We start from the raw sequence: 12,135 nt of genomic DNA, 5'->3' as shown, positions 1-12,135 counted from the left end.
TTCGATAAGAAAGCTATCAGCAGTGATTCTGCAGGTATGACCACTGTGATTCACTATTTGATGACAAGCTGGACTAATGCCCAAGAATTAAACATGTCAGCTGAATGATAACTGTGGACTGATGCTCTGATAAACCATGTACTACAACTGATTTGGTACCAGCACAAGAATTACAATAACAATCATGGTAGTAACAACCAGGATTTATTTATGGCAATAAAAAGTCAGGGCTTGATTCTTTGATTCTGTCACAGTGTAAGGCCTGCGTATTGCTATTGGGAGGGCCACCCATTGAACTCACACTGGACAGGGGGTTATTTCACTGCTAGAATAGGATAGACAAGACAATAGTACTGGAAATGAAATACACATACACCAAAATATCGAGTTAAAGCTCCTGGCTTTAATACCTCTCAAAATAATTACAAGAAATAAAGCACAGAAAAATACAATAAATTCACTAAAATAGGGGATTGCCCAGGGAAGTGTGCATTGGTGATGACCTGCAGGATGTGGAAATTGATGACAATTGATGGTCTTCAATGGGCAACACAGCGAAATATTCCCCATGACCTCATTAAAACTGAGCATAACAGTAATTATGAATGCTTTAGGGAACGAGAAATGACTGCTGATTAGAATTCAGTATCAGTCCTTCAAAATATCATTCAAGGCAAGACTGCAATGTTATATTGCAAACATTTGACATTCAACAGAGACACGTGGGAATGGGACTAGAGCGATGGTATAAATCCGATCACCCTGTTGACAGGACGAATCGAACATAATAACATAGATATCTGAATAGAGAGTCTGAATATGTTGCATTTAAAACCTGGAGTAAAATATCGGATTTTTGCATCTCTAAGTTGAGACAAGTGTATTGACCAAAAATACAATTAATATATGTCTGATTAAGATATTTAAATACCATATACCATAACTAAACAAATCTATTTTGTCCATGGTGTCTTCTGACATGACTGGGTACACATTTGTATAGCTGTTAGTGAAATCTGAATATTATAGTTGATTTAACATTCTTCATATCTACTTGCACTCCATTCCAATATCATAATTCCTATAACGGACAAACAAGTAATTTAACAGACGCTTGAAAAGTGACAGTGTGTACATGCTCTCTGTCAACTGTTAGTGAATTAGACAAAAATGCGATTAATGATACTATCACAAATATTTGTGGTTGATGATGGTCAAGCGACCATGAACATAAATGTGTAGTTTGAGGTTAGGTTTCCCGATCTTCAAGTAAATTGCAATAACCGGTGAAGACATAGTTAACCACAATTACACAATAATAATTTCATGGTTGATTACACGTTTTTGCGTGTTTAATAAGACATTATCTTCTTTCGTCAAACTATTAAATGGTTTTGTAGAGAATGACTATTTAACATTCACAAAGTGTGTTTCGGCTAATACAATGAGCTTGTGGTTAAACAATAAATATGATACAGATGATCTCAGATGACATTAATTTCACACGTGTGATAATGACCTAGTGTTACGTCTATGAGCACTAAGAAGTCAATAAGCAAATGCACGCATCTTATTGGCAGATATGACTATGAGGTGTACTATTATATTTACTTACACATTACTATGCCCCTTCTGGATGTATCTTCAACCTTATGTACAAATAATGTGCATACAAATGTTTATTAATTAACAGGAAATATCTGCTCAAGTATTTGACATGAATTACATACTATTGACTTCATGAATGAAACGCTTATACCTTGCACACACACAGTATATAACGACAAGTAATAATCATACAATATACTGTCTCAGTTTGGGTTACATTGCCACACACTGACAATGCAATATTATCTCCTCTACAGAGGGTCAGTATAAATATTCTGGACATTGCCGTGCATTCAAATTGTTTCCGACCAATCAACCAACAAAACAAATACAGTTTATACTCACTTATCTTTAGGGGATTTACAACAAACGTGTATCACGCAGCATGCAATAGAAATAATAATGACTAAGAGTAGAAATGTTGCCACACAGACTCCTAGAACCCAAAACAGGTTTGTGAGAGACTTCTCTGAAAAATAAAACAATGTTAATTATTAACTAAATGTTTACACTTATTTGGGTATTCATGACCATTAAATGAAACGACACACTCAAATGTAATTGGTGATATCTATTTTTTATTTACCTTCACAGTAAGGCGTTGCACTACTCCAACTGCCATCTTCCAAACATTGGCTTTCTTTGGTCCCTGTCATATGGTAACCATCTTTACATTCGAACCAGACTATTCCACCCTCAGTATAATTCGTTGCTGTCTTATTACCATTGATAGGTGTTCCAGGAAAACCACAACTAATGACTAAGTAACATATGTAATTATAGTTTTGCTTTGAATGAGACAAAAATTGACTATAGTTTTGAATAAATCACAAAATGTTCGATTTTGATATTTGTTGTACACGTCGAGTACTGCCCAAAACGGGGGCTAAGCAGTATTCTTTTTGGTGACTGCATGAGTGAATGCAATTGTACAATGATTTCGCAGCAATAAACAGGTTGAAGTTACTAGTAATCAAACTTGGTAAGTACATCACATATAGTGGTTTGTTGTTGTTTCTCGAATATATTCAATATTCTATTTTTAATGATATTTTTAATGATATTTTTGTGATTTTTATTCAACATTGTACCACATACTGAATGGCCAATATTGTGGCTGACAATTTACTATTATCTCTGGGGCTTATATTTTGTTAGTAGATAGCATGTGGAAAATAGCATTTGATGACCAAAACACTCAAATGGTTCGTACATGTTAACAGGAATAGTTGCACCTGAGCAATATAATTCCATATGTGGAGGCAACAATGAAACCAGGAAAACATATGAAGAACTGAATGAACAACATCAACGAATGGATAACAATGTGAAAGCTTAAAAGGCAAGAGCAGAGAGACAAGAATAGAAAGAGATTGTAACTGTGATATCAATTGGCATGATCTGCCTGCTAGCCAACCCACTATGGAACACTACAGAATTGTATACAACACATCTGTATGGGACGTAATTCGGTATGTAGTATATAGAGGGGGGGGGGCAAGGGTTATTTTCGTTCAACGTAATTGCAATATTTTTTTGTTCGTACAACGTAAATTGAAAAAATAAATTCCGTAATTCTGTAATCACAGGCTAAACGTACTAAGTAATCAATAAAATATTTTTTCGTACACTGTAAAAATGTGTCATTTTTTTCGGTACGTACAAGGATTTACATCCAAATAAAAAAGTCGTAAAGAATAATCCAGGGAAATTACATTTCCGAAACTGTAAAACGACTAGATGACACAATTCACTGCAAAATTCAATTTTCACTGTAAACTGTAAAAACGTCTTTTTTTCCTCGTAAATTGTAAAAAGCCCTTTTTATTTCCCGTAAAACTGTACTAGCTTCCCCCTTGCCCCCTCTATACATTTACAGTGTATTTTTCAACTCAACACAAAGTAAATGAAATGACTAGAGCTGTGTCTGTACACCTACCTGCTTTTGAATCTTGTACAAACTGCTTATATTCATTGTCAGCTTGTCTTGTCATCGTTGCTATTCTCCTGTCACCGGTAACTACGTAGTCATAAATACATTTGGAATTTCCACCACACGTTTCAATAATCTCCTGTGAAATGTTCTCAGGGATGTCAAACAAAGGCGTATAATTGTAATTATTCATAGAATGCCAACTTTCTGCTACATCATAACGGAATAATGACTCAAAAATAGATACATTCCCTGAAAAAAAATGTATTCGGTGTTGAATATTAAGCACATCTAAAATCATTGACTGAATTAACACTTAAAAAAATTACAGCATTTCGAAACACGGTCGGCTGAGTGTGATGGGCGCACATATCCGTACAACGTAACAATAACAATGATTATACTGGGAACAACATAGCACAGTCGTAGTGCATTGTGGAGTGACTATTGTGCTTTAAGATCAAACAATTGCCATTTGTACATGCTAATTGCCAATAAGTCAAAAACTTTAAGCGGGTAATTAAGCACTTTGGAATCACAATCATATTAATGAATTTAACAAAAGAAAATTTCAAGAGAATGATTCTATCCCCGACAATTCGAACCCGCAAATCGACATCAAGATAATATTCTGATATTAGTCACAACTGCTCGAGAGATAATTCTTGAGGACAGTCATAATTTACTAGAAACCGAATACATGGAGAATGCACAAGTATGCTAGTGAACACATGGTAAAACTTATATCAGTAGTTGAATAGTGAAGTGATGTTAACTAAGTATTCTATTCTAAGTATCATCGAGTATTGTATATACTCTTCTACACAGTCTCAATGTACCCTGTACATCTCTCACAAAAGGCCAATATATTGTGACGTTAAATGCGGGGGGGGGGGCCTTTATGGGGCTACACCGTTTTCAGGATCGGGGAGTTTGTCTTTAATACCGGTCTAATAGTCTTTGTCTTTGATAGCGTGCTTATCTAATAAGTCTCCTCCCTCTCAGCTCGTCCGCTGTCACGGGGTGGGGATCGTTTGGTGAATGTATATCACCACAACTGAGACTGTGCAGAGAAAGAAATATACCAGTAACGATTATAACAAATCAACACAACACAATATATACGGTTTCCTGTACTTTAATAAACAAATAACAGGAATGCTGGTCACTGGAACCAGCAAGGAGGGGGATACACTGTAGAATAAAATAAATTAGAGACTTGATCGATGCTGCAGGGAACACTCCACTCTCCATTGGACAGCAATGTGCAATGTTGCGTTCCTTCGTATCTGGCACACTGGCGAAGCAGCTGCACTACAATTTAAACTCGTGCTCTGTGTCCAGGGAGTATCGGCAACTGCACTGCTATCTGCTGCTACTGGTAGCACTGGTACAACGGGAGTAGTTCAGGCAGTGAGCTTCAGTGGTTCCTGGTGATCAGCAGGGATTACTGCACAGCACGTCTGCATATGTACCCCTGTATAGGGTACAGCTCACTGGAGTCAGGAATCAGCATCACAGGATGTTACAGGATCAAGTCAGGTCACCTTCCTGACTAAAGATTTTCCCTTATGTCTCAACTTAAATACTCTAGCTAATTTATGGCCATGCAAATAATAAAATGTATATAACGAAATGATTGGTTATCTCGAAATAGCCGACAAATCAGTGTACAGAGGATGCCAATTTTGGTAGTGGAATAAACCACTCTTAATCCAAGCTCTACCAATTTAAAGTAGGAGACTCGGGTCAATGATGTCATATCTATTTTCATTGCCAACAACACTGGGTTCAGCACATTCCAAGGTATTTCACAATCACCATGTCACTGTCTGAGCCATACCATTATGCCACAGGGAGAGACAGCATGTATGTATCTTAATTTCTGCTGACAACACAATCCAGTGACTGTATCAGCAGTCTTAAAAATAAACATGTGCAATGGGTTATTGCAAATTATACAAACATGTGCGCTTTTCATTCACACAGCCAGGGCTCTGTACTTTTCACTTACAATTTATGTCACATTATTCCCCCCTGAGTTCAACACACCAGGGTTGATTTCATAGCATTTTTTCACAGACATAAATTATCTTGGAAAATTGAAATTGGTTATACTTTGGAGTGATAATTAGTATCTGAAGTCTATCCTCTCAATTGAAATAGTACACAAAATCAAGGACACAAGTCACAGTTCAAGTTGACTTTTGACTGCCATTTTGTTTGTCAATTTAACCTCTCTCCCCAAACTCCCAATGCTGGTCTGCAGCCCAGCAGTAGGAATGTGGTTTGAGATCTTTCTGGCCACAAATAAAATAAAAACTAGTTTTCATGAATACGTCAACAATAATTAAATATGGAGTAGTTTATTCTTCACGCACAAGTGTGGGTTTTCTACTTTTAAATTTCTAGTTACACTAAATCCAAATGGAAATATATATATGCCACCCAAATAAAGGTAAATACATTTTTCACGGCAGTGCAAATTTCCCATACAGGGTTATTCACTGACAGTTTATAGTTCAGTTCTATTTCATGTCTTCCTCATCTGATTCCACAAAAATGCACTTTGACTGGTTCATAATTTTCACTTTCATCCGATCTCTTCTAATGTCTTCATCACAACCGTCGCATACTCTCGACCTTTCTTTATTCCGAGTTGCTTCCAGCTTCCCCAATTAACTCTCACGGCGGGCGCCAACCGTGACATCTCTTCCTATTTTGGTCTGATTCCGCATTCCTTCGCCCTCTTTACTGGACCTATTTCCGCATCAGCCGTCTGGGCTTCCTTTATCTGATCACCGCTCACCTTAGGTTGAATTCTGACAGCCCGTACCTGGGTCTCCATTTCCGCTTCCACCATCCTGGTGTCCACTATTCCTTTTCCCATATTCACCTTTTCTGTGTCCCTCATGCAAGTGGGAGTATCCTGCAATGAACTGCTATACTCTCCGGCCCTGGAAATCACAGCGCTATGTTCCCCCTGCCAACCACATTTCCCGCATGGTCTCCTTACAACCCGTCAGTTTTCCCGTGGATTTTCCCTGGCCTATAACCTTATACTCGGATTCCCCAAGGACTTCGATCCACCTGGAGAGTTTTCCTCCTGGACACTTAAAACTCAACAACCACCTTAGAGCTGCATGATCAGTCCTGATGGTGAATTTCCTACCGTACAAGTACTGCCTGTAGTATCTCACGAAATTCACCAATACCAGTAATTCTTTCCTTGTGACACAATAATTCCTTTCCGCTTTACTCAGCGACCTGCTGCCATACCTTATCACCCTTTCCTTTTCATCCTGGACCTGTGATAAGACAGCACTAATACCTGTTTCACTTGCGTCTGTATCCAGCACATATTCTCCTGTTTCCTGTGGATACGCTAGTACAGGGGCAGACATCAGACACTCCTTTAATACCTGGAAAGCAATCTCACATTCTGTATCCCAGTTAAACACTTCATTTTTCTCCGTTAATCTATGCAAAGGTACTGCTATTTTGGCAAATCCTTGTACATACCGGCAGTAGTAGGACGCCATCCCCAAGAAACTTCTTACATCCTTCACACTTTTTGGCGTTGACCACTCCTTTATGGTTCTCTCTCTTTGTCTGGATCGGTCGCTACACCATCTTTTGACACTATATGACCCGAATACATTACACTGGTTCTGCACAGGTCATTTTTCTTTGGCTTGAGTTTTGACCTGGCTATCAGCAATCTGTTCAATACTTTTTCCAAACGCTCTAACTTCTCACATACATCTCTGCCGTACATAATAATATCGTCTAAGGTCTAGGAACTACAACTTGGTTCAATAATACCGGCGTTCAGCATCTTTTCTACTTCCAATGCAGGTCTCTGCACCACCTGTTGATATTGTTTTCTTGACAGCAGTGTTTCTGATGCCCCAGTATATATTAAAAATATCTTTGCAATTCACCTCCTTTGTCTGCCGCAAATATCCCGCCTGTCGCCCTAGTATAGTCATGTACGGTAGGGAGGGGTCTACTTTCCGTTTGGGGGGGGGTCTCTGTATCTGATTCCTCTAGTTTCATTTCTCCTTGCTGTGTACCCTGCCCCTCCGTCTCTGCACCATTTTTACTGCTTGTTGGGGTTGCCTGGGCCTGTCTGCATTTCCGACCCAGCCCTGGTCCCTGGGGTTAGTTTTGATGCGTTTCCAGCGTATCTGCTTGGTGGGGTGGTACAGTTTCTCTTTATATGCCTCCGTCCACCACATCTATAACACTCAATTCCTATCAGGCGCCACCTTTCTGGTCCTTCTGGTCCCCCACTGCATGGCTGTTCTGCTATTAGGCTTGGTTGAAATTGTCCTACCCCCATTTCTTTCATTCCTTCATTCAGCTCCATCACCTCCGAGTCACAATCAGCATTCAGCACTCTGCTAAATTTGGGGTACTGCTCAGCCAGTCTTTGTTTCTCTTACATCACATGTGACTCAGTCTCCAATGCAGCCTGTATCTCCTGGTCAAAAGTGTTTGGATTTGCTCTAAATATACCGTCTCTTATTTCTTTCTCATGGATTGCATTTTTGAAATACTGCCTGCCCAGCCTTTCTTGGGAAGCAGGGCTCATACCTGTGTAGGTCATCTCTGTTAAATCACGTATAGCTTCACCCAATTCTTGCAAACTTTCATCTTCCTTGCGCTGCCTAAACCATAGTTCTGCCGCATAGGTATCTGCTTGCCCACTGGGAATAAATCTCTTGTCCAATCTTGTGACTAACTCTTGGTGGGGTATTTCTCCACCATCTGTTTCTCGGGTCAACACTTTCTGCGCCAAACTGGACAAACTCACTGCTAAATACCTCGACTTGTGTACCATATCGCAATTATTTACAATTGCACTTTGCTCAAAATAGGCTTTGTAATCTCTCCATGGCGTTTTCCCATTAAATTTTTCTGGAATTATGTTAGGCTTTGTCACAGCATACATGCCCCTCTGACGGAAAGCCTCCTCTCCTTTCAGTGCTTTTTCTTTGGTCTAACTACCAGCTCTGGATCCTCTTTTACCTCCTCAAATAAATCTGAGGTGGGGTTTGTCAGCCATCTGCCAGTTGATTGTGCCCGGGGGTACCCAAGCCATAAGTCATCTGCTCTGTCAGCTGGTCTCCCTCTCAATGCTGATCAGTACCGTGGTGTGGCTGTATCCAGCCTCCATGGTATATCTGTTTTCTCTGCTACTGCTGATTCACTCCGCTTTTCCGCTGTAACTCTACTGCCAGTCAACAGGTCAGCTTTACTCATTTCTTGGGTCCCATAGCCAGAGGTTGGTGTCACCTGTGGTGGCAGCTCCTCTGCTTTACCCTCTGGCTGCACAACCCCTTCTTTTTCAGTCTCCACTGGATCTTTAAGCTCTGCAGTATCACCAGCTGCTGCCTGTGCAAACTGTATTTCTCTTAATGTATCAACACAAATTTGCTGATCATTTCTTTGCTCTGTATCAGCTACTGGTTCAATCTGGATACTCTCTACTGTAATCTGCTCTGCCATATCTGGATCTGCCACTGGTTCAGTCTGGATACTTTCTACTGGAATCTTACTCTGTCATTTCTTGATCTGTAACTGGAGTCGCCTTGATCTGCTTTCTCTGGTTCACCTCCTCTGCACCAGTTGTATCCCACCGCTGCCACCAATGTGACGTTAAATGCGGGGGGGGCCTTTATGGGGCTACACCGTATTCAGGATCGGGGAGTTTGTCTTTAATACCGGTCTAATAGTCTTTGTCTTTGGTAGCGTGCTTATCTAATAAGTCTCCTCCCTCTCAGCTCGTCCGCTGTCACGGGGTGGGGATCGTTTGGTGAATGTATATCACCACAACTGAGACTGTGCAGAGAAAGAAATATACCAGTAACGATTATAACAAATCAACACAACACAATATATACGGTTTCCTGTACTTTAATAAACAAATAACAGGGATGCTGGTCACTGGAACCAGCAAGGAGGGGGATACACTGTAAAATAAAATAAATTAGAGACTTGATCGATGCTGCAGGGAACACTCCACTCTCCATTGGACAGCAATGTGCAATGTTGCGTTCCTTCGTATCTGGCACACTGGCGAAGCAGCTGCACTACAATTTAAACTCGTGCTCTGTGTCCAGGGAGTATCGGCAACTGCACTGCTATCTGCTGCTACTGGTAGCACTGGTACAACGGGAGTAGTTCAGGCAGTGAGCTTCAGTGGTTCCTGTTGATCAGCAGGGATTACTGCACAGCACGTCTGCATATGTACCCCTGTATAGGGTACAGCTCACTGGAGTCAGGAATCAGCATCACAGGATGTTACAGGATCAAGTCAGGTCACCTTCCTGACTAAAGATTTTCCCTTATGTCTCAACTTAAATACTCTAGCTAATTTATGGCCATGCAAATAATAAAATGTATATAACGAAATGATTGGTTATCTCGAAATAGCCGACAAATCAGTGTACAGAGGATGCCAATTTTGGTAGTGGAATAAACCACTCTTAATCCAAGCTCTACCAATTTAAAGTAGGAGACTCGGGTCAATGATGTCATATCTATTTTCATTGCCAACAACACTGGGTTCAGCACATTCCAAGGTATTTCACAATCACCATGTCACTGTCTGAGCCATACCATTATGCCACAGGGAGAGACAACACAATCCAGTGACTGTATCAGCAGTCTTAAAAATAAACATGTGCAATGGGTTGTTGCAAATTATACAAACATGTGCGCTTTTCATTCACACAGCCAGGGCTCTGTACTTTTAACTTACAATTTATGTCACAATATCAACTCCACGCTGAAGGACTAACATACTTACAATGCATCCCAAAATGATAATGAATGTCATGGAGTGATAGGGTTGTTGATATGTATACTCCATCAGGCCTGGTGAAATCATCGTCTGGGTCATTATTCCAAGTTCCAAGGAGACCCTGTGTGTTGGACATCAATGTTTGTGGAGCAATCAGTACGAATGACATCATCATTATGCCACTACTAGCTGTGAACTGCACAGAAATACCAGATGTCACGAATACTGCAGTGATTGTGATGGATTCAGTCTCTGGTAATTGGTCTTTGGTCACGGTGACACCTAACAAATACAAATTAAAAGGAGAATCGCATCAAAATCTTTAGTATTTATTGATAATGTTAATACAAATATTTAGTTTCTTTGCCACTCAAAATAAACGATTTAATGCACCCTAGAATATTGCAGTGAGTTCTCGCTGACCATTAATACACTTCACAGATTCGGCTTGCATATACCAATGCTATTTCTAATTGTCTTTTTAGAATATTGGGGTGCTTTGCCAGGAGCATCAGTTTGAATTCTGTATACTGCATGTCTTTATGTCCGTAAAGAGGATGTTGAAAACAGCGAAACACACCATATGATATATTAAACCATACCTGTAAACGGCCATGAACCACGTTCTTCGAAATTCACTGTTTTCCAACTTCCATCCGATAGTGAAGCGATCCATGCAACCAGATCACCTCTATTGTTGACTTCAATTTGCACCGTATCGGTGGAGGCTGCCTTCATTACAACTGCTGTGAAAACCGTTGCCTGAGAATCTAATAAATACTAGTGTGTTTTATGTGTGTATATGATATAAAAGGGTAATACAAATGCTTGTGAAATACTGCACGGCTATTCATGCACATTCGCTCACCTGCTGTTAATGGCTGCATACGCCCTTGCATACTGAATGAATTACCAGTCGTCTTCATCAGAGAAAATTCGCCCTGGCCATTAAACGTATAAGGTGTACCATCTAGAGTATGAATATGGGGATCTCCAATCCCCCCACCTGCATATGATAATAGGATACACAGATTATAGTTTGAATACATTAGAATGATAATTGAAATGCGGTGGTATGACATATGTCTAGTTCATATAGTCTTTCTTACTTGGTCTTGGTGGCTGGTACTGCTGGCATCCATCAGATGGCCTCTTGTCATAATAATCAAAACACATAGTGTCTGACTGCTGATACAAACAGCAGTGTTCCCAGGGCAACAAATCTGCTAGGTAATGGGACAAATACGGGACTTTTCCCGGTGATTTGTATGGAGAAACTCCACCATGGTGATATCGATGTGATGTTCCTCCACTATTGCCATCTGAACCATCAACCAAATTACCATCGTTGTTATAACAGCATTCCTGACCAGCTCCATTCCCACTTTTTAATGAAACAAACGCATACATGTAATATGAAATTCTAGCATAGAAAGCATAGAGTACAAATTCAATCTATAATTTATCCAAATTGAGGCCAACTAACCTTGGTTCATTAACTCTAATGCAGTGTACAGCTGCTGGTTTTAAATGACAGTTTATGATATCTGAAGAATCATCATTGCATCGCGGATGTGGTTCATATCGACCTATGTCGACTCGTGCTTGCTGACGTGTACACGGACAAGGTAACAGGTCATCTAAGAATGATGTATCTTGTTCATTGGGAGAAGATAGCCATTCTCTGCAGAACTGCACTGATTCCGCTTCATACTTCCACTGTAGGTTGTGGATGTCACTCCATAATGATCTAGGGTACCTGTAAATATGATAATATATACAT

At 39.9% G+C, this 12,135-nt stretch overlaps 1 protein-coding gene across 1 annotated transcript in view; it reads right to left on the bottom strand.

The window, feature by feature from the left end:
- Window positions 1-383: 383 nt before the first annotated feature.
- LOC144359975 (protein mesh-like) overlaps window positions 384-12,135 on the bottom strand; it is a 32,417-nt gene continuing 20,665 nt past the window's right edge. Inside the window, exons 15-24 of the mRNA XM_085498049.1 lie at window positions 11,839-12,111; window positions 11,462-11,736; window positions 11,221-11,358; window positions 10,955-11,122; window positions 10,359-10,634; window positions 3,548-3,793; window positions 2,195-2,368; window positions 1,954-2,077; window positions 1,616-1,649; window positions 384-1,081 (exon numbers count right to left, since the gene is read on the bottom strand). Coding sequence (XP_085354175.1) covers window positions 1,622-1,649; window positions 1,954-2,077; window positions 2,195-2,368; window positions 3,548-3,793; window positions 10,359-10,634; window positions 10,955-11,122; window positions 11,221-11,358; window positions 11,462-11,736; window positions 11,839-12,111 — 1,702 coding nt within the window. The 3' untranslated portion in view covers window positions 384-1,081; window positions 1,616-1,621. The remainder of the gene's footprint in view (window positions 1,082-1,615; window positions 1,650-1,953; window positions 2,078-2,194; window positions 2,369-3,547; window positions 3,794-10,358; window positions 10,635-10,954; window positions 11,123-11,220; window positions 11,359-11,461; window positions 11,737-11,838; window positions 12,112-12,135) is intronic.

The sequence above is a fragment of the Saccoglossus kowalevskii genome, chromosome 4 (genome assembly GCF_978046115.1).
Source record: "Saccoglossus kowalevskii chromosome 4, keSacKowa6.1, whole genome shotgun sequence".
Lineage (NCBI taxonomy): Eukaryota > Metazoa > Hemichordata > Enteropneusta > Harrimaniidae > Saccoglossus > Saccoglossus kowalevskii.
Note: the sequence above shows the minus strand (reverse complement) of the source record. Positions and strands in the feature narration are given on the sequence as shown.